General features: G+C 37.8%; 3 protein-coding genes across 26 annotated transcripts in view; all 3 read left to right on the top strand.

The window, feature by feature from the left end:
- Positions 1–877, top strand: part of LOC127508707 (Fc receptor-like protein 5) — a 77,480-nt gene extending 76,603 nt beyond the window's left edge. Inside the window, exons 10-13 of the mRNA XM_051886915.1 lie at positions 34–90; positions 256–342; positions 455–514; positions 654–877. Of these exons, the coding sequence (XP_051742875.1) occupies positions 34–90; positions 256–342; positions 455–514; positions 654–694 (245 nt within the window). The 3' untranslated portion in view covers positions 695–877. The remainder of the gene's footprint in view (positions 1–33; positions 91–255; positions 343–454; positions 515–653) is intronic.
- Positions 1–993, top strand: part of LOC127508703 (Fc receptor-like protein 5) — a 113,174-nt gene extending 112,181 nt beyond the window's left edge. For all 4 annotated transcript variants that reach the window (XM_051886879.1, XM_051886881.1, XM_051886884.1 and 1 more), the window contains one exon: positions 747–993. The gene's annotated coding sequence lies outside the window, so the exon portion shown is untranslated. The remainder of the gene's footprint in view (positions 1–746) is intronic.
- LOC127508704 (Fc receptor-like protein 5) overlaps positions 1–25,435 on the top strand; it is a 112,427-nt gene that overhangs the window by 54,412 nt on the left and 32,580 nt on the right. The window lies entirely within an intron of this gene.

Consider the following 25,435-nt stretch of genomic DNA (forward strand, 5'->3'; position numbering starts at 1 on the left):
TTGGAAATTAATTCATGTATTAATTTATTACAGGAACTGCACACGTCTATGACTCAGTTGACACAACTATTAATAGAGACAGAAGCACAGGTAACTAATGATGTTATTTAAAGTAATTTATGTCATTATGATGAGTTCAGTAGCTCTTCTCTAAAGAAACTGGAAATCAAATCCATCTTTTTTGTATCGCTGTGATTTTTGCAAAGGAAATCAAGTTCATCCAGGTGTCTTATTTCTTTCTGTTGTTCATTGTAGACGGTGAAAGTGGACCGACTGAGATCACATATGCTGAGATTGAACTCAAATCTACAAACAAACAGAAGAAAGAGAAAGAAAACAAAGGTAAACCGACACAAAAGTCTCTGCTCTCTTTTAGCATGTTATAATGTTATATTTCATATCACTGTTGGATGTACAGTAAGCACTCGTGATATGAACTGTTTTCATCTTCTAGTCAAAAACACTGAGAGTTGTGACGGCCTGTACTCTGAACTGAAGCTGGAAACAGATCAAGGTGAGCGTCAAACTAAAAACATCAACCACAATTCACAAGAAACCACTGAAAACTTCATCTACATGTATTATTGAGTGAAATGAAATTCTTTATATAAAAACTAGAAATGTGCATTTTGAATTCATTCATATATTTCCAGGTGCTGGATCTAGTGAAGTTACGTATGCTCAGGTTAAATAAAGATGCCTGGAGTAGAAACTTCAATCCCAGGATACTGATGAGTTTACTGCAGCTTGAGAAGTGAATGACCAGGATCATCAAGGCAATAGATTTAGCAGAACTCACTGTAATATTAGCAATCCTAAATGTGCTTCAGAGACAATGCTTGTTAATATTTGAAAAGCAATGAGAAATTATTAGCTTTTATTATTCATTAGGTAAAAGTCATTATTGTTTAGTACTGCACAGTGTATATTTATGTTGGTTAATATCAGCAGCTGATCATTTGATAACTGAGCGAACAGAATATTTAGTGAAAGGATATTTCTTTTGACTGTTGAGTAAGTGACCGAGTTTCCTTTTTTTTATTTCTGTCTTCTTGACTTTAACTGTATGTGTATAGGTTCCCATGGTCATGGAAATATCACAGAATGTTAAAATTGTGATTTCCAGGTCTGGAAAACTTGTCTTTAAATGTAAATGTATAGTGAAACTACTTTTTTACTTTTTTTCTTTCTTTTTCCTATTCTAGCTATGCTCAAAATATTTCATTGGCTAGAAATAGCTCTTAGAAAAAACCTTATCCAGCAATCACAAACAAACAAACAAAAACAAAAAAAAAAACAAAAAAAAAAGAGAGAGAGAATTGTAAAGCCATATAGTCAAAGGTTATAGCTTGCTTGTTTGAAAAAGGATATTTATGTCTTTTTTTTTTTTTTTTTTTTTTAACTTTTGAGTATATTAGAAATTTGTTCTCAGTTTTATATACACTGCTGTTCAAAAGTTTTGGGTCAGTAAGATTATTATTATTATTTTTTTGAAAATACTCTTTACTGAGCAAGGACGCATATGGGGTTAAATTCCCACCAATAGTATTACGGTCACGGATCAAAAAATAAGCGTGAATCAAAAATTTAAAAACACATGTAAAAATATATAGCACAAACTTAAAAAAAAAAAAAAAAAGTGTAAAATGATCAGAATGGCAAAGAACGTGATCACGGATCAAAATATAATAAGCGTATTTTTGCTCATATTTTACTCTTTTGTACGCTTGTGCTGTTTTTCTCTTTGCTCTTGCTTTTCCAAATGTTGCGGTTCGAGTTTCATGTAAATTAGGCCGGGCTTAAGCGTCACCATTGGTCCACTAGTTGTAGATTGACAGCTCCTCCTCTAGCCAATCAATCAAAGAGAGGGAGATGACATCACTTTAATGCGACTCATAGCTACTGATTCTCGCACTCATACGGGGAAGATAACCGTCACAGCTGGCAATTTCCGAGCTGGGGTAAAATCTTTCTGTGGCAGGACACCATCATATTGTATGTGTGTCTGCAACTCGACCTGTCACCGGTATATACGTCTACCTGTAATCTTTTATTGTTAAATTCACCATCCTAACGACAACCTGTCACAGTTGTGCCTGTCTGACGATACATCACTGTTATATTCACCTTTAATGCACTTACCACTGGACCTGGCACCGCGAAACGCAACTGCCGCTATGCAGCGGCCTCACAATGTCACTCTTATGTGTGCCTGGCTTGTCTATACATTTATATTACAGTTAGATATTTTTAGTATTCCTGCAATAATAATAATATGCTTGCTTGTTGCCTCTTCAATTCCTGTCTTTTGCACAAGAGAATATAACATATGAAGCCTACCTTACTAATATATTTGCTCGTGAATTACAGTTAAAGTAAGATATGTCATCGCAATAATTGTTTAGATCATTGTATATTGCTCGTAATTGTAAACTGTCTGCATATTTTGTCATGTGTTGTTTTCCTGTAAACAGATTTATAGATTTTGTCTTCCATGTACAGTATGTCATTGACAAGAGTGTTGGTTTATGAATTATATCACATTTTAGCACCGAGATTATAAAATTATAAAGTTAAGCAATAGCCTATATTAGAGTGATTGCAAATGTTTATTGAGCTGTTGCATAAATCAATAAGCAATAAGTTAATTTTGAGTGTGTTTTGCAGTATTTTGATGAAAGGAGTATCAAACAAAGCCACAGCTTTCATTAATGAATTCCCTATTTGAATGAGACGTTTAAATGAAAGACTCACTCGTAAAGACAGTAACTTGCCGCCACCTACTGGCTACTATTTCTATAACATGGATGGGCAATGTCAGTCCTGGAGTGCAGAGTTTAGCTTCAACCCTAATCAAACACACCTTAAGCAGCTAATCAGTGTCTTCAGGATTATTAATACTACAGACGAGTGAGGTTTTTTTTTTTTTTTTTTAATCGGGGTTGGAGCTAAACTCTGCAGGACAGCGGCACTCCAGAACTTATAGTTTTGTGCAATTATGTAGTTACGTAAATAAACACAATAAGTGTTTGAATAAATCACTGCATATCAAATCCATCTGGTTTCTGTAACCATCTCCTCTGTAACACTATCGTAGTCAATGCAGAAATTATACATTCAGTCTTAGAATTAATTTACCTGAGGGCTGTTTCATAAAAGACGCTAAGAAAAGCGAGGATTAAACTCCAACACCTGACTTGAATGAACCTAACAAATAAGTTGGGGCTAAAGCGGTTTCATAAAAGGTCATTGAAGTTCACGCAGTCCCGCTAATTTGATCCAGGTTTACCTAGTCAAGATGACTGCGCATACACGCTTTTCTTAACCAGCCCTAGAGGTCGATCATGGATCAAATCGATCCACCATAGGAAACAGCATACATCTTGTGCTATTTTATGCGTTGGAGACATGGTGTTTTCCTCAGTGCATAACTTACATTTCTATCATGACAACTCTCGAAGTGGATTAAATTCAACCAGCATTTATTGGCATGGGGCATGAAGTATACATGGCTTGATTTTGGCGTACGAGATCTGCTACGTCGCTGCTGCTGCTGAGCAAATACAAATTTGTTCAGCATAGTCGAAGAAAACAACAAGGAAAAGGCTGCTGCAAGAATGGTAGAACCCCTGTAGCAGATTTCTACAGATGGCGCTGGGGAGAAGGAGGGATAACAGCGCTTCACATTGCGCATCTTGTCGATCGCAGGCTAGGGTACGATATATATGGTTGCGTAGATTTGGAATTACTTCTGATTGGCTGGTGCCATGGCATAGAAAGAACCAATCAGCGCTCGGTTAGAGTTTCATGACTGAACTTTGTATTTCAATCATGACAAATTAAATTCAACCAGCATTTATTGGCATGGGGCATGAAGTATACATGGCTTGATTTTGGCGTACGAGATCTGCTACGTCGCTGCGGCTGATGCTACTGCTGCTGCTGAGCAAATACACATTTGTTCAGCTTAGTCGAAGAAAACAACAAGGCTGCTGCAAGAATGGTAGAACCCCCTCAAAGCAGTGGACCGCATGGTCCGTGCTACCCAAATTAAGAAAGCGGCCAAGTAGCTTCGGCCTGATACCCCCCACCCAGCAGATCTGAACGCCAAAATATGTGTACTGCTGCTGCTCCGTAGAGCTATAGGCGCGTGTATGACTATCTATGTGCGCCTGGGCCTGCTTTTCCGAGTGGCTTAACAATATTGAGCTTACCTATAAATGTGCATCTGACCTAGTGGCCTAAACTAGAATGATACTGAGCCAGAGCTCATACGCATAAATAACATGCCTATAGAATGTGATTGGTTTTATCTAATGCAGTGTATGGTAGGCTGGTTTTTGATGGTGACCTCTCCGGAACATTTGTCCCCGGTCCCCTGCATCAAACTCAAATCTCGCAGCCGAGATCCTCCCCTCCACTAGCTGAGGATTCGGATACTGTAAAATGCTGCACACACGTCGTTGCTAACCTCCGCAAATAATCAAATTGAAAATTGTATCTGACTAAAAAAATATACCCGGATGCCCAGCGCCACCTGATAATTTAAATCAGAGATGTTTCTTGTCCTTTCAAGGTCTTTGGAATTAGGTCTGATGTAGCATTTGTGGGCTGCCGAATTCCAGCGGCCCATTTCTTTAAGGGTAGTGGATAGTACTCTTGGAATGCTGACATTGCTGCGCCGATTCTGGATGAGTGGTAAGTGTAGACTTCTAGGTTTAAGCCCCGTGGATGGCATGGGTGTTTTAACGAACCAGGCCCTGGTCATCAGTTTCCATCAGCTGTAAGGAAGCAGTGGATCTGAGGAGCTGCATTCTCCGAATTTGCAGGAATCGTGATGTGAAAGAAGAGCAAAACACGGAATTAATGCTGGATAATAAAGTGTGACCTTGTTAAATCTGCTGTTTGAGTGCTTAAATGTAAGAGAACTATTTTATTTATTTATATTATACAACCTGTGAGAACTGCCTCTAGAAAAGTATGGAATGTGGATCAAGAGCTTTCCTTCTGAAGTGGTGAAACGTAGCGCAGAGGTGTAGGAATAGCTTTGGTTGTTGGGTATGTCTTCACTTTGCTGTTCAGTAGATGGTTGGGGTACTTGAAGAGGCTTGGTGCGCTGGGGTCCGGTGTCAGCAACAGGGATGAAACTGTGAATTGAAGAAGCAGATTTTTTTTTTTTTTTAAACTGGTAGTTTGCTTAAGCTTGGCTCTAATGCCTTTAAGACTATGTATGCCTGCTACACACCAAATGCTTAACATCGAACGCCTAAACCTAATGGCTAGATTACGTGTGCATGTGTCAAAAGGCACGAATGTGTCCGAATAGAACGTGCATAAGTGCTTTAACAAGATGGACGCATTGCAAGCTAAGAGATGGAAAATTATCTCCCACACCACCTGAGCAAATAGTATAAAGATTTAGCATCCTTTTATCAATGGAAAACCTGTATAGTCCCATTGAAAGCTTATGTCATTAGAACAGAGATAATGGAGCAATATTCTAACACGCTTCGGCTGAACCAGCCCGAACACACTAGGTTAACTGAAATCAGCCTTGGAGTGTGTTGAAAGTTGAGCAAATGATAAGTTCCGTTGAAGGTGTATATGCAAGAAGCCCATTACTTTGAACATCCTCATGTACTATGTTTAGTCGCTATACATACATATATATAGATTTGATTATATAAATGCTTGTATTTACCCCTACGTCAATGCAAGACTGAACACCCTCTTAACGAAAGGCATTGTTTGATGTTTGTGGAAGGCTAAGCAGTAGAGTGATTGCCCAGCCCCGCATCCAGAAATTCCCCAGAATTTAGTGAGGGTGCTCTAAGCAGATACTACTGTGTAGCAAGCCCTCCACCAATAGATACCAAGACTGTGGAACTATTTCGATTTAGTCAGTTTAATCGTATTTAGTATGGAACTCAATATTTTAAAAATATATTTCTATTATATCTATTAGTCTGAGTTTGCATGCCATACCATATCGCTATCCCGTACAGTAGTAAATAAATACAATTTGAGAGTCAGAGGTGACGAGCACCAAACCAGAATATGGCAGACTCAATGATGTAATAACATCTACTCCCTCAACATGAACAGTCCCCCTAAAATATGATGTTTGCGTGGTTCCTTCAAGATGCATACATGACTTAATAGTTTATTATTCAATCGTTATCCTATTATTCATTATCATAATTTATTATTTAATGCCATAAGCAACAATGGCTATTCATAGCAGTATTTAAATTCTCATACAAATCATTTCATTACCAAGAATTCTTCCAGAAAGACTAAACTGTCCATTAAGATATTTCTGAACAAAAATGTTGTCTGATGCCATTTGACGGACTTAACGCAGTCTATGCCACCCGCTGTCTGGGAGAGTGCATAACATCATGCACTCAGCACATCACCTGTTCCACCTGCTGCCCTCAGGGAGATGATACCGGGCCATGTAAACCGGAACCACCTGGCTGGCCTGCAGCTTTTAACCCACTGTAATGAACTGTAGACGAATATCTTCAAATTTACATCCGGCCCATCACATTCACCACACTTCCTATGTAAACGCAGTAGCTGGGACTGGAGTACCTGTTGCAGTATATGTTATCTCGTTATTTAGAACAATGACATAAGAACTTGGATTAAAATTACATAATATAAAATATGTTGTACACTTAATTTATTTCACGAGTCACAACCGGTTATCAAATCACTATTATAGGAACACCCAACGCTCTCCATGCGACCCATAGGCTTTGCCAGGTAAAAGGCCTAATTACGGCGTCAACCGGTAACGTTACTTGCTTCGTTTAAAGTACTGAAACTACCTTGCACGCTTTAGGTGAGTTGAATGAAGACCTTTCTGAAGGACAGCAGTGAAATCTGATACTGAAATTGTATCCGACATGAGCATAACTCTCCGTTCGTCCCGTAGTTATAAGTAGTGTAACGTTATATTTCCCAAAGAGAGTATGTAGCTGCTCACGTACTTAGCATGCTAAGTGAATATATGTGCATTTTTATCAAGAGTAATCGATCCGTGGTTAGCAGATAATTGAACTATGTTACTCGATAGCGAAACATAACTTCTGCTAGCGTTCTCTGCTGTTGATATTCGCTAATATGGACATTTGTTTTAGCATGTTGCTGCTGCTTAAATATTAGGAATTGCTGTAGCTCTATTATATACGAAAACGGAGTGAAGCCCATTTCACTTAGAGTTTAGCAAGCTATATTTCTGTATCCTTACAACATATCTGCTTCCGAGTTTCATGACTGAATTTTGTATTTCACAAGTCTATTCTCCATCTGTAAATGTTAGAAAATCATGCAAATATTTCCATTTTGCTGCTAAACTTCACAGTGAACGAGCGCTGCTGCGTGCATGCACGCTAAATAGACGGAACGCAATAGGAGCGCAATAATTATGACTAAAATACACATTTTGCTAAAATATTTGATGTTGGACATTAAATGTGCCATATACAATTTTAAACCTACAAGTAAGTGTATTTTTATGATAGCAGTAACTGTAAATGGACTATTGTAATGGGGTAAATCAAGGCTAATATACTGTAGGCCAATTACTGAGTTTAGATATATCTTACCAATTAAAATTTAGTCTGTGCATATTTATTTTAATTTATAATTTTGTGATTTAAACTTCTGCTCTTCTAATAACCATAAAATGTACTACAGCTGCCAAACAAAACCAGAGAGAAATGTATTCATATATTTTAAAACAATCTAATTAAATCTTGGGCACAAAACATTTAGCCAGTAAGAAAAGAAAACCTGTAGGTTACAGATATATAGATTCCCAGAGCTCTATATTTTAGTAAATATGGGCCTTGGAAAAGGCTAGCTGACTTCATTGTGCTTTGACTACAGTAGGTAGGCCTATTTCTAGTGTGAACAACAACCATGCATGTCACTTCTGCAGGCTGCATCTTACTCTGTCACTCTTTTCATAGCTTTTGCTGGCTCTGAGGCACTTGCTTGGTATTTCTCCTGCTCTTTGTCGAGCAAAAAAATCACTCATCACTAAACGAAAGCTTAAAATGAAGGCCTGATTGTTTTAGGGGTCTTGTCACAGGTCCATTGATTTTGAATTTCTGTGTTACTTTTGCTATATTTTCACACTTAAAACAATGATTTGGTAATCCTCGTGTACCACTGTCCTTTTTTGTGCTAAGAAATAAGTCTCCTGACAGTTCTCTCCCAAGTGGTTTCATTGTTGTCACTTTTAAGTCTGAGAATGATTCAGTGGGCTATATAACACTTAATTTTTAAGAAATTACTTCTCTTTAAATGTTTTGGTTCATCACACTTACATTTCAATCAAAAATTGCCTTAAACTTACACCAATTTTATCACTTTGATAAGAAAATCTTATTTATATTTATTTATTTTTGGACTGATCATGGTTAATAAAGTCAAATAATTGTATGTGAGAAAGTCAGCTATAATATCATTGCATTCCTATTGGTCAGTGTTTATTCTGCCCTGACAATGGTGTTCTGAACCAAGCGTTGACAGATAGCTAACAGAAATAAAGCTCCATCACACGTTCTTCATTGTGCTTATGTGATGCACACTTTACTTCAGGTCCGTAGCCAGCCTATTGAAAGGGGGGGTTCTTTTTTTCAAAAAGCGGACCTTTTTGCAGTTTTTTTCCTCCTTTTGTATTTAATTATGAGGTTCAAATACTTCATTTTGGTGACCTTTTATGCACTAATTTGTGCTGGATTAGCTTGTCTGCTGGTATCTTAACGAGCAAGCTTTTTGATGCACCTAAAATATTTACTGCATTGTTGTCAAATTGCTTCCTCATGTACCACCTTTGTCAGTCCATACACAGTTCATAAGTTTAAAGACCACACTAACAACAGAATAGATTTAATGAACTTTACTGAAATATTAATAATAATTCTTCTCATCACCATTTCTTGACTCTCTGTCAATGCCTCTTTGCTGTATTTGTCTTCACACTTATGGATTTAGAACACTGGTCAGTTCCAATCTTCTTGGGTGCAATTTGGAGAATATGTTGACAGCTTCATCCAGGTTGACTGCCATGTCATAGTGTGTATGGATGAGGGCCAGGGATGACAAGCGGTCCTCTCCCATGCTGCTACGCATGAATGTGTTCAGTCTCCGGAGAGTGCTGGCCGATCGTTCACATTCACATGAGGTGACTGGCAGAGTACAAGCTATTTTGAGAAGTTTGAAGATGTTTGGGTAGATCAGCGCATCACATTGTTTGATTGCCTCAGCACATGAAGTTGGCCTTTGTTCTGATGGCTTGTTTTGCCACTTCAGTGTCCAGCGTTTCAGTTCCTGGTCAATCAGCTCTGGTGAAGGTAAGTCATCTTGGTAAAGTTGGACTACTTCAGAAATGTCCACTGTCACACCTGAGTTGCACTGTATAGACGGAATTAGACCCAGGAGCCTTGATGCGGTTACAGATAGAGGACTGAATCTGGATTCAAACTCCAAGATGACATGGTCTAGGAAAGGTATAGCCATGTTGCGAAGATAGTAGTCCTTCACAGTTTCAGCGGGTACGTTTTCTCGGTGTGTCTGCCTTCCAGCAACACGTGGTTGACTGGTAGGCTGAACATCGACCTGAGCAGCCATCCTGATGGCTTGCTTGTAGATCTGGTTGAAGTCATCCTCAATTGTCTCACGTAGCTCCTTGTAGATATTCTTGACCTCATCTACCATGCTAAATGCCTCCACGATGTCAACTAAGGTTTTTTGCAGCTTCACTGTGATGCCTGTAAGGTGGGACACGACTTGATAGACGGTGAGGAAGGTCAGGATGAAACTGAAGTTTTGAAACCCAGACAAGAGACTATAGGCCTCTGCTTTGTACTTGCCCTGCCATCCAGTGGTGACATCTTGGCTGTAATCTTCTGTATGGAGACCAAGTGCAATGACTTCTAGAGCCTTAACAATAAAGACGAAGGCACTATAAAAGTGGCTGTATGCGTCATGTCTTTCTGCCCATCTTGTGTGACATATGTCAATCAGTGGTTTCCTCTGTCCCATAGATTGTGCATCCTTATGTACAACCTCCATGAGTAGTTGTTCCCTCTTTGGGCTGTAGGTGAAGAATATGATGGTAGACTTCATCTTGTCAATCATGTTGCGCACAACTGGAAGAGCACAGGAGCGTGCAATGACAAGGTTCAGGCAATGCCCATTACAGTGCATGTACAATGCTTTAGGTGCGTCCTTCTTGATCAGAGCCTGGACACCAACATTTTCACTGCTCATGTTGCTGGCACCATCATACCCCTGGCCTCTGCAATCACCAATCTCTATGTTGAGGTGACTCAGCACATCCATAATTGCGGTTGCAATGTGGCTGCCTGTGATTCGTGGCAGAGAGCGAATCTCCAGCAATTCCTCCCTGATATTTAGGTCTTTGTCCACAAACCTTACACACAGTGGCATCAGCTCTACATTATGGGATGTCACCTCATCAGCCATGACTGTATAGATCTGTGCATTTTTGACCTCGTCCACAATCTGGGCCTGAATTATTCGCTTTCCTATCACGTCAATCATCTGATTTTGGGTTTGGGGCGAGAGGTAGGTGGCATTTCTGAGCTTTAGCCGTTCCATGTGCTGCTTCAGCTTCTCATCATGGTTTGCAAGTAGTTTCATCGGGGCCAAAAAGTTTCCAGGATTGCTAGTAGAATTCTGCTTCTCAGATGTACCTCAAGTGCAATGCACTGGCGACCACAGTATAGTACACTCTCTGCTACAGACTTGAGTATGCGCCTGTTTTCTTTGATATTGGCTTTCTTCTTACTGTCCATAAGAACAGAGATTTGGGTCTGAGGTTTTTCAATTGACTGGAGAAACAACTGAGCATTTTCAACTGCAGCCAAGTGATATGCTTTTGTTGAATGGCTGCCTATTACCATGCTTTTCTTGTGCCATTTTGTGAATGGGGCATTTACTAACACTTCCATTTGTTTTCTCTCTTTGGCATTGACAAACAGGCACAGCACACACAGAAGAGACCATCAAGGTTGGAACTATACACCAACCACCAGCCATATTCCTCCAACCACCCGAGTTTGAATGCCCTATTGCAGCCAGCAAGGAATTGTGTTGGAAAAATGAAGTTTTTAGAAGGCTTGTTGTGGTTCCTGAGTAAATGGTATTTCTGGCCATCAGACATCTTACACACACTCTCTAAGATTTCTTCAACCGATTTTGTGGCCTGAATGAAAAATCCTATATCATTAAATATCTCCTTCTCCTGACCTTCCATGACAGGGTGTGGGTCCTCTTGACCTTCTCTGAGCTGTCGCATTTCATCTTGACCTTCTCTGAGCTGTCGCATTTCACCTTGACCTTCCCTGAGCTGTCGCATTTCACCTTGACCTTCTCTGAGCTGTCGCATTTCACCTTGACCTTCCCTGAGCTGTTGCATTTCACCTGGACCTTCGCTGAGCTGTCGCATTTCACCTGGACCTTCCCTGAGCTGTCGCATTTCACCTTGACCTTCGCTGAGCTGTCGCATTTCACCTGGACCTTCCCTGAGCTGTCGCATTTCACCTGGACCTTCCCTGAGCTGTCGCATTTCACCTTGACCTTCTCTGAGCTGTCGCATTTCACCTGGACCTTCCCTGAGCTGTCGCATTTCACCTTGACCTTCCCTGAGCTGTCGCATTTCACCTGGACCTTCGCTGAGCTGTCGCATTTCACCTGGACCTTCCCTGAGCTGTCGCATTTCACCTTGACCTTCGCTGAGCTGTCGCATTTCACCTGGACCTTCCCTGAGCTGTCGCATTTCACCTGGACCTTCCCTGAGCTGTCGCATTTCACCTTGACCTTCTCTGAGCTGTCGCATTTCACCTTGACCTTCCCTGAGCTGTCGCATTTCACCTTGACCTTCTCTGAGCTGTCGCATTTCACCTTGACCTTCGCTGAGCTGTCGCATTTCACCTGGACCTTCCCTGAGCTGTTGTGAATCATCTGTAAATATACAGTATACGCATTGGTCAGTGATGTAGTGTAAAGTGAATCCAACTGTTTCATTATCTGAAATACACTTGTATATTATTTGACATGGATAACCATAACTTCCCTACAAAAAAAAATCACCACAAAGTTATATGTTCCTGTTATCCAGTAACAGTTGACTTCATACTTTTTGGAAGACAAACAAGGTACATAAAAAAAAAAAAAAAAAAAAAAATTGATATTAATAACAAAAAAATAACTATAGTTTCACATGATTTATATGTATGATTAGAAGCAGTTTAGCCTAGCCTATAACATAAATGAAAAATATTTTGGTGTTTTTATCATTTTGTGGTTTATAGTTCTTATGGATCAAATTGAATGCACATATTAATAAAAAGGTGTGTAAAATACAAAACAGTAATTTTAATATCTTTGTTTAAGTGATAAATCCATTTCTTATAAATATGTGACTAATTTTAGAGAACATACAAGTAAATCATAGAGATAGAAAATTCACTGTATAACAGGAACAACCTCAGCTACCTTCTGCTTCAGTGGGGTTTACGACTGTTAGCTATCAAATGTTATAGGTTATGTAGTAAATATAACAACCTTACCCTGTTTGCCAGTTTTTTTTTAACATATGTTCAATATTCTGCGACAATGACGCTGCTGCCTGCTTTCTCTTCCGTCTCTCCTGCTCTTTTCACCCCATACTCACTATTTGGTTGTACCGCCTGACATAAAAACAGTCAAAACACCTTTTTTTGAAGCTTTGTCAATGACTAAACACTCCAGTTTCATTCATTAGATGTATGTACATCCAAGTTCACTCAACTAGTACATACTCGTGACGTCATACATCCTCACACTATCAGTGAATCGGTGCAAAATAAACTCATAACAGTTAATAAATAAAGGATAACATGACACGCATAAAAACACTCAGCATCACCAGCAAGCACCTTTATGCTAACCATGAGCTCAGAACGGATCATTAACGCTACAGACATAACACTCTCACATAGGCATCGTAAATCAATTAATATACTAATCATTCCAGATAATTTACCTCAAGCGGTCTGCTTTGAAGTTCTCAGAGGAATAAGACGCGCACCGAAGGAGAAGCATCCATTGGCTCCAGTCTGCCGGTATTGGCCAATCACAAAAGTCGATATTGCACAGCCAATATCACTGAATATCCCACTATGTTTTATTATTATAATTACGCTACGTTTATATGGCTATTATATTGTAGACTATTGAGTGGATAAAATATAGAAATCCTTTTAATTATATATATATATATAACCTGTGTAAAGTGTTATTTAGGTGCATTACCCTTGTGAAAAAAGTGCACTTTAGTATACTTTTATAAAGTGTACTTATTGCACAAATAATATACTTTAAAAGAACACACTTAAGTGTGAATTAAATGTAATGTTTTCATCGCTTAAGTGCATTCTATTTGTAATTAATTTCAAATGTATCACAGATTAAGTTCATATTAAATGCAATAAGTTGAACTTTTGAGTGTTTTTTTTTTTTGAACAACTTAAGTGGGACTTTAATACAACTTTATGATAACCTTCATAATTGCTTCTAGTATCTTTAAAATATAGTTGAAGTGCACTGCTCAATGTACTGACAAGCAATTAATGTGAACTAAAAAATATTTTAATATCAGTTATCAATACACTTAAGTGTGAATTAAATGTAATGTTTTCATCGCTTAAGTGCATTCTATTAGTAATTAATTTTAAATATATCACAGATTAAGTTCATATTAAATGCAATTAGTTGAACTTCTGAGTGATTTTTTTTAAACCACTTAAGTGAGACTTTAATACAATTTTTTTTATGTACTTTGAAATATGGTAAAAGTGTTTTGTAATTACATTATTTACATACATTTTTATTTAATATATTTGTTATTACATTATTTGTAATTAGATATAATAATGAAGTTACAATTTAGTATATTTCAAAATATTACAATCAACACAAATGCAAATTGAAACCCTCTACATTTATTGACAAAACAATCTCTAAAACAAATACACAAAAAACCTTTTTGTTGAAAACCCAAGAAACACTATACACAGTCACAAACAATTACAACACTTTAACTCTCATTTAGAAAGAGTCTGGAGGACAGTGAGGCTTATATGCACTATCATTTTCTCCCTCACATACAAAGGTACCTAAACCTAAACCTACACATCACAATACTTTCTGCCTTTTCCCTTTTTCAGAAAAAAAATCATTCTGTATGATCTATAAGATGATAAATAAGATAACACCCATGACTTAATACAAACAAAATGTAAAGAAAAGAAAAGATTCAAAACTTTGGGTAACACTTTACAATAACTTTTTATTAGTTAACTACCTTAGTTAACATGAACTATGAATGAAAAATACTTTAAAGCATTTATAAATCCTAGTTAAAATAAACATTTACTTATGCATTATTAAAATCAAAAGTTGCATATGTTAATAGATAATGCACTGTAAATTAACATGAACAATGACTATACATTTTAACTAACTTGAAAAAACTATATTTTTTATTACCTAACGTTAACTAAGATTAATAAATACTGTAAAAAAAAGTTAATGCACATAGTTAGATCATGTTGTCTAATATATTAATTGATGTTAACAAATGAGACCTTATTGTAAAGTGTTACCGAACCTTGTTACTTATAAGCTCTGAAACCTTTACTAGCACAAACATTAAACAGGACCAAAAGGTTTCTTCTAAAATCTTACTCCAGCATTACAGTGAATGTAATTTTGAAAAGAAAAAAACAAAGCAAAACAGAAAAAACTTGATGAATTCCAAAGGCACAAAAACAAGAAAACCAAAATTGTCTGTCACCAACTTTTTTGAAGTTGTAGGAAAAAGTGCTGTTTATGTCAATGTCCCAGAAGCTCTCCATAGGCAGAAAACCTCAAATGTCCATGAAGCTGCGCACCATCTCTACACAGTATGCGTAAATGGACATGTTCCAAAGAGGCAGGAAAGTAAAAAAAAATACCTTGAGGAAAAAAAAACAGAAGGAAAACAGTTGTTTGTAAACAGAGTCAGTCCATTATTATAATTGGCTTGATTGAATGGAAGCAATAGATATAGATATATAGTTGCACTCCAAAGTTTATATACACCTTTGTAGGTTTGAAAATAATCAAAAATGAACAAAGACATTTGCTGTCCTTTTCCACCACCCTCCTAGACCCATTTGGTATTCCTAAAGGCAAAGAGTTGCTGATAGTGATCGAAGCCTGTGGCCAAGATGTGTACTGTGTACTGATCCTCTCCTCCACTTTAATACTAGTTACAGTGTGAAATAAATATGAATGAACATCTGAAGGTATGTTACAAGATGATTAAACATGATTAAACATGTCACATTTAATCGCTCAATCAATGTTTCAACCGCGGAAAGACGTCAATAAAACAGCTTGTAAACAATGTCACGTAATGTCACATTTACTTCAGAAAAATCATATTCAGCATAAACTCGTTAGTCAGCTATAGAGAGGAGCATTCTGATAAATATATGCACCACGTTACATATTCATTATAATTTTATTTTAAATATTTATTTTATTTATAATTCATTTATGTATTTAATGCATGTTTGAATAAATCATTTATGACAGCCACGATTTAAATGTATATATTTCAAAAAACGAATTGGAGTAGAAATATTATGTAATTCTAAAGTTAGTATTATACCTTTATTATAAAAAAAAAAAACATAATTGAGTGTAATTTAAGTGTTTACTATTTTATACACTATAGTCAGAATGTCTTCTTACAGTCAGCTGTACTGTTGTACAGTATGATAACCCACCTGACTTTGACCAATCACGCAGTGCACTGCAATAAATGGATGCATGGGTACTAAAATATATGCATTATAGTATACCGTATGTTGTGCTGAAATAGATATTATGTGTACATTAGAACATGTGTACATTACAGTATATTGTTACATATCTGTTCTCATTTCTAAAGGTTCAAATTATACCCGCCACTGTAAATCGACTCAAATTAGGCTGGACTCTCTGTCCAGCCTTTCTCATTGTTAAACCGTGGCTGATCACATGATCATTGACAGTAGCCCTAATCTCATCAGAGACCACTCTTCTTGTTCCTGGTCTTTGTCCTTCTCCTCTTCCCCATCTGACTTATCCTCTTCCTCCCCTTGCTCCCCTTCCAACTCCACCTCTAATTCGAACTCTGCCTCGTCCTCTGGCTCTCCCTCCAACACCCCTTACTCTGTCTGCATTGTTTGCATCCATTGCAACATGTGAGGAGTTAGTGTGAGGCACTGATGAATTAGTGTGGCATTTTGATTGGTTGTGTTTGAAAAAGGAAATCAAGATACTTCCTGTTGGATTTTTGTGTTACATAGAGAATTGTGTGTTGTGTTTTGCAAAAAGTGTTTTATGAAATTGAAAACTGAGTCGAAGGCCGTTTGCACGACAATGATGTACTAAAAACTGAAACATTTTTTTTTCTTTATACAGATGACAACGTTATCAAAACTATCTCCGTTCACACGGATCCGCGAAAATGACTAAAAACTAGAGATGCACCGATACTAAATTCCTCTGCTGATATTAATAGCCGATTATTCAGAATGATATCGGCCAATACCGATAGATTGTTTTGTCTTAAGGAAAAAAAAATCTCTCCCAAATAATGCTGCAAACTATACAGGGAACCCTCTCATTTGATACACTACAATATTAGAGGTTACAATTAACAACAGAGGTATTATATTCAGCTGCTGTTTATTTTCAGATTTAATAATTACACTCAAATAAAAACTGAAATGTATAAAACTTAGTATCACATAAGGTAGTTTTCATAAGCACTTGTCTTCATGGCAAATTTGCACAAACATATAATTAACAGTAAATAAGCTCATCTCTAGTGTTTAGATAGCTAAGGAACTGTGAACATTGGAAAACATTCCTGAGGTAAAAGTGACATGATGTGACATTGTTCACAAGCTGTTTTATTGACGTCTTTCCACGGTTGAAACACAAATAAAGTGATTACATGAGACATGATACATTCTGGTAAGTTGTACAATATATTTCAACATACCTTTGATGTTTGATGTAGGGGAACAACCAGGAAAATAACAAATTATTTATACTGTAAGTATTTTAGAACTAAGGGGTACTTATACTATTATGATAGACTTCAATCTTACGTTTGGGAGCAATTTAGCGAGAAAGTGCACTGATTAAGTTGTTTCAAGGCAAGTAGATTGCAAAAAGATGAGTAAACGGTAAGCACATTTCCGGGTGTACTGTATTTTCTTTTAATACAGAATAGCAAATGACATGGGATTCCCTCTTAAGATTCATCAGTGGAAAGAAAGAAAAAGAAGAAGAGGAACAAGAGGAGGAGGTAGGCAAGCAAGAGAAATGAATAAGAAGTGTTGTAACTTTAAATCTGTTTTGAAATAAGTTGTTTTTCAAATAAAGGTTTCCGAGTGATAACAGATTGTTTGCGTTTTTTTAAATTACTTACCCTGTAACTACATGAAACAAGAGTGTAACAAGCACCACTTTAATTTACGGCCCGCAATGTCGTACTTACCCTGTAACCACATGAAACAAAAGCATATTTCCCCATGTATTAAAAAAGATTGCAATAGTTCTTTCTACTTGCCTTGAAACAACTTAATCAGTGCACTTTCTTGCTAAATTGCTCCCAATCGTAAGATTATTGTCTATCATAATAGTATAACTTGTACCCCTTAGTTCTAAAATACTTACAGTATAAATAATTTGTTATTTTCCTGGTTGTTACCCCTTTATTCCCAAGACTTTACATATTGTTCCCCTATACTTAAACGTACTTACTTTATAGGTACACTATAATTATCGAAAGTTACGCTGTAAATTCATTGTAATTACGCAGTACTTTCCGGGCTGTAATCTAAAGCGTTACCGATTTCTGATGGCAGTAAAATTAAACAACCGGAAACAGAATTGTTAAATTTCAAGATTCCCATCCTTTGTCTTGGTGTATAAATACACTGCCCAGCCAAAAAAAAAAAAATTGCTGTTTGGATTTTAATAGGCAAATACTTAAGAATCTATGAATGGATCATTATTACAGTGATTATTATTTTTCTAGCATGTTTTATGTTTGGCAACGGTTCTTTTAACCCTAAAAGATGGAGTGTGTAGCTTTTCATTTCTTAAACAACCATGTAGGTACACACATCATGGCCATATTCCAGGATGACAATGTCAAGATTCATCAGGGTTAAAATTGTGAAAGAGCATGAAGAATCATTTTTCACACATGAATTGGCACCTCAGAGTCCAGACATTAAATTTATTAAAAGTCTTTTGGATGTGCTGGAGTAGACTTTACAGAGTGCTCACCTCTTACATTGTCAATACACGATCTTGACCAAAAATTGATGCACCTCTTGATGGAAATAACATCACAACATTTATTTCTATCAAGAGGTGCATCAATATTTGGTCAAGATCTTGTATTGACAGTGCAAGAGGTGAGCACTCTGTAAAGTCTACTCCAGCACATCCCAAAGACTTTTAATGAAATTAAGGTCAGGACTCAGAGGTGCCAATTCATGTGTGAAAATTATTATTCATGCTCCCTCCCAACCATTCTTTCACAATTTGAGCCTGATGAATCTTGACTTTGTCCTCCTGGAATATGGCCATGATGTGTCTTCCTACATTGTTGTTTATGAAATGAAATGTCAGGATCACTAGCTGGAGTGCCCTGCTTAGCCACCAGAGGGCACTCCATCCTGGACTATTGCCTTTCCTTATTTGACTTCATTTCCCATGATCTCTTGTTTTGGACTCATTATTCCCATTATACTCAGCTGTTATCACTCATGTCATTAGTGCCTGTCTACTTATACCTGGTTGTTTCAGTCATTTGTCACTGAGGTTTAATTTACTGTCACCTGCAAGTCTGAGTACTTTGTTGTTGTGTTTTCTTGTTTTGTGTGGACTGTTCATGGATTTTGATTCTTGCCTGGATGTATGACAATGACTTTGGATATCTTTAAATAAAGCTGCAATTGGATCTTAATCTGCAAGTCTCAGAGCACCATGACATAAATCTCAATCCACTTTAGATCCAGCAGTATGGGGATATAGGTTGTCCCTCCAGCCACTAAGAGGGAGCGGATGGCTCGTATTCAGGCATTGACTGTGCTGCATCAACAGGGGTTGGAGGTAGGAAACTTTGTCCAGACCTTTTGGACCATGGCGGTGGGGTTGGATTATAATGATGTTGTTCTTAAGGATATCGTTAATAAATGCCTTGATGACCCTCTGCCCTTATGGGAGATGGATAGACTTCAGATCTTGGATTTTTGGGGCTTTGTCAGATATCTCCACAATTGTTGTCAATGGGCAATACCAGGTCAATCAATACCCTTCCGCAGAGACTTTCCTACCATCCCTCCTTCATCGAGTCAAAACCCTGACTTCTTGAATCCCACTGGGAAGCGCAGGTCAAGGAGAAGGAGAACCGTCCCCGAGTCCACTCCAGAGCCTGCTCCAGCCGGTGAGCCTGCTCCAGCCTGTGAGTCTGTTCCAGAGCCCCCCCTAGTCAATGAGTCCACTCCAGAGCCCTCGGCCGAGATGGCTGCCACACCTGAGCCCTCAGCCCATGAGCCCACTTCAGAGCCTGTTCTAGTCCCTGAGTCCCCTGTTTGCCTTGATAATGCCAAGGAGATTGTTCCTGAGTGCTCTGTTGGCCCTGATGTGAACACAGAAGTGGTTCATGAGTTTCCTGTTTGCCTCGACACGACCTTAGAGGTCATTCCTGAGTTGTCTGCTTGCCTCAATATGACCAGATCGCTGGAGTTCCCTCTGGGCAATGCCTTTGAGGGCGTTCCTGAGATCTGGTGCGGCCCTCAAGCTCATCTGCACTGCTGTGGTGGTCATCTGTGCCGCCGTGGGGGCCTTCAAGCCCGTTTGTGCTGCTGTGGTAGCAGTTTTACTTGCACTGGCCACCTGATAGGCCTTAATCTGCAATTCTCAGAGCACCGTAACAGTAAAAGATAGAGATGAGCTCATAGTTGTGGTTTGGTTTGTTCTATTTTAGTTTCATGGCATCAACCAGTGTGGGAGGAACAGCAGATGTTCACCAGTTTCTGCTTCCATCAAGTTATAAATACGGATTAACTAGCCATCAAAATATTTTTCCATTTTCTCTATTTATTAAACGCATCAGTATAATATACAAACCAGATTCCAAAAAAGTTGGGACACTGTACAAATTGTGAATAAAAAAGGAATGCAATAATTTACAAATCTCATAAACTTATCTATATTCTATTGTGAATAAAATATAACATATCAAATGTTGAAAGTGAGACATTTTGAAATGTCATGCCAAATATTGGCTCATTTTGGATTTCATGAGAGCTACACATTCCAAAAAAGTTGGGACAGGTAGCAATAAGAGGCCGGAAAAGTTAAATGTACATATAAGGAACAGCTGGAGGACCAATTTGCAACTTATTAGGTCAACTGGCAACATGATTGGGTATAAAAAGAGCCTCTCAGAGTGGCAGTGTCTCTCAGAAGTCAAGATGGGCAGAGGATCACCAATTCCCCCAATGCTGCGGCGAAAAATAGTGGAGCAATATCAGAAAGAAGTTTCTCAGAGAAAAATTGCATAGAGTTTGAAGTTATCATCATCTACAGTGCATAATATCATCCAAAGATTCAGAGAATCTGGAACAATCTCTGTGCGCAAGGGTCAAGGCCGGAAAACCATACTGGATGCCCGTGATCTTCGGGCCCTTAGACGGCACTGCATCACATACAGGAATGCTACCGTAATGGAAATCACAACATGGGCTCAGGAATACTTCCACAAAACATTATTGGTGAACACAATCCACCGTGCCAATGCTGAAAAGGTATATCCAAGTTCTAGAACAACATATGCTCCCATCCAGATGTCGTCTCTTTCACGGAAGACCTTGCATTTTCCAACATGACAATGCCAGACCACATACTGCATCAATTACAACATCATGGCTGCGTAGAAGAAGGATCTGGGTACTGAAATGGCCAGCCTGCAGTCCAGATCTTTCACCCATAGAAAACATTTGGCTCATCATAAAGAGGAAGATGCGACAGAGAAGACCTAAGACAGTTGAGCAACTAGAAGCCTGTATTAGACAAGAATGGGACAACATTCCTATTCCTAAACTTGAGCAACTTGTCTCCTCAGTCCCCAGACGTTTGCAGACTGTTATAAAAAGAAGAGGGGATGCCACACAGTGGTAAACATGGCCTTGTCCCAACTTTTTTGAGATGTGTTCATGTGTTGATGAACTTATTTTTCCCTTAAAATGATACATTTTCTCAGTTTATGTCATCTATGTTGTATTCTGAATAAAATATTGAAATTTGAAACTTCCACATCATTGCATTCCTTTTTTATTCACAATTTGTACAGTGTCCCAACTTTTTTGGAATCTGGTTTGTATATACTGTATATATTTTTTTTTTTCTCATAATGCTAAATCTGAGCTTCCCAGTTTGGTCCTGAGTCATGATATTTCTGTCAAAATTGCATGTTAATCGGCGTGATATATATATATATATATATATATATATATATATATATATATATATATAATTTTTAAAACATGTTACAAGATTATCAACTTTATCAGAAGTTTTTCTGTAAGACATGAGGTACATTTGTATGTCTTTAATCTGTCATTATGTTCTGATCTTCCTGATACCTGACTGCAGGTATCAGGAAGTCTTGAGGCTTTAACTCAGTCTATCTTTAACCATCTGTCATTATTCAGTCAGTATGGAGCTCAGTCAACTTCCTTTTGTGCTCTGAGTATTAGTTTCAGTGGATGTTCACTGCTGTTATATTATGAAAATGATCAAGTGATTTAATGTGTTCCTGGATTCTTTTCTTTTCATGTTATTCTCAGAGTTTCAGATCCAGCTCTAGTTCATGATATATGAGTGAAAGACGAGCTTGAGAGAGGAAGTATGCCGTTTGCATGTGCTGTTTGTGAAAGAGAAATGAACTCTGTTGTTTGGGTCAGTCTGTTTGTTCAGTCACAGTTTTGTGCTTTGTCATAGTGTTTGTTGAATCATTTGTTAGTTTGTTTTGTATAGATTGCTGTCAATGATGCCTTAAGTAGATATTTACTAGTTTCCTTTCAGTCACGTTCAACGTTACGTCGATACTGACGTAATGGGGTCTCACCTGGGAGCCCTAATCACCTCCAAATGGTACAAAATGAGCCAATGGGAACTGGCCAGTGAGAAAGAACGAACATACATTTATAAAATGGCTAAAGTATAATACAAAGTTGATCAGCTCCATGTTCGCACTGTAATAATTGTTAGATTTTCCTGTATTTGGCTGAGCTGTCATTTGGGTGCCAATGTATTCAATCTCTCTAATACATAAAATAAGTACAAGTTTGACCAGAAATCTTGTGAGGAGAAGAATTTACTGAAGGTAGCAGTGCAGCTCATTCTTCATCAATGATGTTCGTCTGTCGATCTTCAGAGAATCTGAACCCACATTTCTGTTTGTGGGACAGACATTTATACCTAAAGCTAATTTACAAACAGAATCGCATCACAGTGACCCATAAGAGAAACACAGCCGGTTCCCTCACGGGAAGAACTTTACCTATGAGATCTCACAGAAATAAAAAATCAGGATAACCATGATGTGTTTGATGATCTTTCCATGAGACATTTAATCTTTCGTGAGTTTTTTTTCTTTGTGTTTTTAGTGCTGATTTCAAACATTCACTCTGGACTGCTAGTGACAGTCGTGCTGATTTACAAATGCTGCAGAATGAGAGGTAAAACACCCCGTGATTTATTTCAAGTCATTATTATCATTATATTTAATTGACCAACAAATCAGTCAAAATAATCATTAATATTATGTGATGTCACATTCGGCTTTGTTCACTGAGGGTTTGTTCTTTGTAAAGCTGCTTCAAAAACAGCACTTGAATAATTCACACGATTATTTTGACACATCCTGTGGTTCTGACTGTGTGAAACTGTCACATACTAGTGTTCACATGAGAACTGCTCGTTGCGTGACGCTGTGATGGTTTCTAACACTACTGAACATGAACACATGGTGTCAAGTGCTGATTATGTGTTTAGAGTTGTGAAACACAAGAACAGTGTTAATAGTTCTGAGGAATCTTTTAGAAAATGGTGTTGTGCTGATAAAATTTGGCTAATATAATTGAATTTAGTGTCCAAGTAATTGAGAAAATCTGTAATAAGACTAGAGATTTATGAAAAACCTTTGACACCAAGTATGAGCAATGATACAGACGCTTAGCAAGCACTAATAATTCATATTCTTATGTGTATTCTTGAGTGTCATTCTGCCTGAAGCACGAATAAAACAAGATCTGAAAACTTCCGATGTGAGCTTCTCTTCACAGCAGTTTATCTTTCTATAGCACTTCCTCTTTCACTCTCAGTCTCTCAATTAAAAGGGTCATTCTACAATTGAGGGTACATGTCATGTCCATCGATGATAATTATGTCTTTTCTAATCATTTTCTTCACAAAAATGATATTTTATCCATTAAGGGAAAGCAGATTATATCCAGGCCCGCCACCATTCTATGATCCAGGTCCAGTTCCCCTTTCCAGGCCTGGCCCTCCATCCTTCTTCCTGGACTTTTTGTGTTCTGGTTCATGTTCAGTTGTTTTGTTCAGTTAGGGTGTCTGGAGCTGCCATTAGAGCGGGGATATGTCACATCTGTTTTGGGTTTTGGTTCCATGTTCTTGTTTTTATTTTAGTCATGGGGCCTGTACCATGAAGCCGGATTAGCTGGCTAGCCAGTTAAGTTTCAGATTAGTTTGTGCCGATCCTGGGTTTTAGGTACCATGAAAGTGCCTTGGCTTTTAGCGGTGTTCATCACCATAGTAACTTACGCTCCACAGCTAACCTGCTCCGGGGCAGGTTATGTTCTGGGTAAGAGATCTCAAACCGAAATTGGACCAATCAGATGTGAGCAAAGTGACACTGACACATCCAACGCAATAAAGTCCCTCCCCCAGTTTCTCTTCCTCCAAATTAAAGATCACTATATAGTAAAAACAAATATTTAACGATGAAATTGTCTTGCTTTAATGATTTATAGAATTATTTTATGATTTATATATGATTTAAATAATTATTATATGATCTATATTATTAATCCATTTCACACAAGCAATTTTAGTTTAACAGTTATTATTAAGCATTTATTTTAAATAAATATTAATATATACAGAATGTAGAATCAACAGATAACTCTTTAAAAATGACTACATAACCTTACATGTTTGAGTCTCTATTGCTGTATATAATAAACTTTATAAACACTTGACAATTTTCACTTGCTCTGATAGAGCAAGATAATTTCTTTTATTTGTCCTTTTTCATGGACAAGTTTCTTCTTTATTGTAAATGCGTTTAAATTCTTCATTTTCTTCAGCAAAAGAGTTTTGAATCACGCTGGCTCTCTCGCGAGACGTAAATCACAGTTTCTTTCTGTTGCAAGGCATGTGATTGGCTGTTTGCCACTGATGTCACGCATTCATGTGCACGCGCTCCACAAACTCAGGATCAAAGCCTGAGTTGACAGAGAAAGTTGATGATCAGCATCATGGTACCAACAAAGCCGGATTGGAGTGGTTTGGTTTTGTCAACTTGAAACTAATCCTATAACCCTGAGTTTGTTCAACTACCATCATGGTACAGGCCCATGGTTCCTTTGTTTCCTGGTTTTGTCATGTGATTCCCTTATCCCATCATGTGATTCCCTAGTCTCATGTGTCATGTTCTGATTGGTTCCCTTGTTTTATGTGTTGCGTTCTTTGGTTCATTGTGTTCAGGTGTTTCATGTTAGTCATTAGTCCATGTGTATATATAGCCCTCATGTGTCCATTGTCTAGTTTTGTTCATGTAATCTGCTGTTGGTGACTTCTGTTTTGGTTTGTATTCAAGTCAAGTCATTGTTTTTTTTTTTTTTTTTTTTAATTGATTTCACTTTTTGTAATAAACTGAAATTGGGTTCATCTTCAACTCCAGTGGATTCGTTACAGACAGATAGAGCTGTGTCTGACAGTGTTTGAAAAGGAACTGATGAGGTTTCAGAGAAGGGTGGGTCAGTCAGATCAGCTGTGAAGATTATGTTGAAAGCCAGTGGTGAAGTTTGAGACCTCAGACTGTGAAATCGTTTGTGTTGTCTGCATGAAGATGTTTGGTAACTCAAAGCCAAATGTGTCTTGTGCAGTTTCTGTCCAAAGCCTGAACTCCAGGGTTTAAAACATTCATTTGTCACCATTGTGACTCTGAGAATATTCACACATAGACACAAACATGATTATT

The sequence above is a fragment of the Ctenopharyngodon idella genome, chromosome 3 (genome assembly GCF_019924925.1).
Source record: "Ctenopharyngodon idella isolate HZGC_01 chromosome 3, HZGC01, whole genome shotgun sequence".
In the NCBI taxonomy this organism is placed as follows: Eukaryota; Metazoa; Chordata; class Actinopteri; order Cypriniformes; family Xenocyprididae; genus Ctenopharyngodon; species Ctenopharyngodon idella.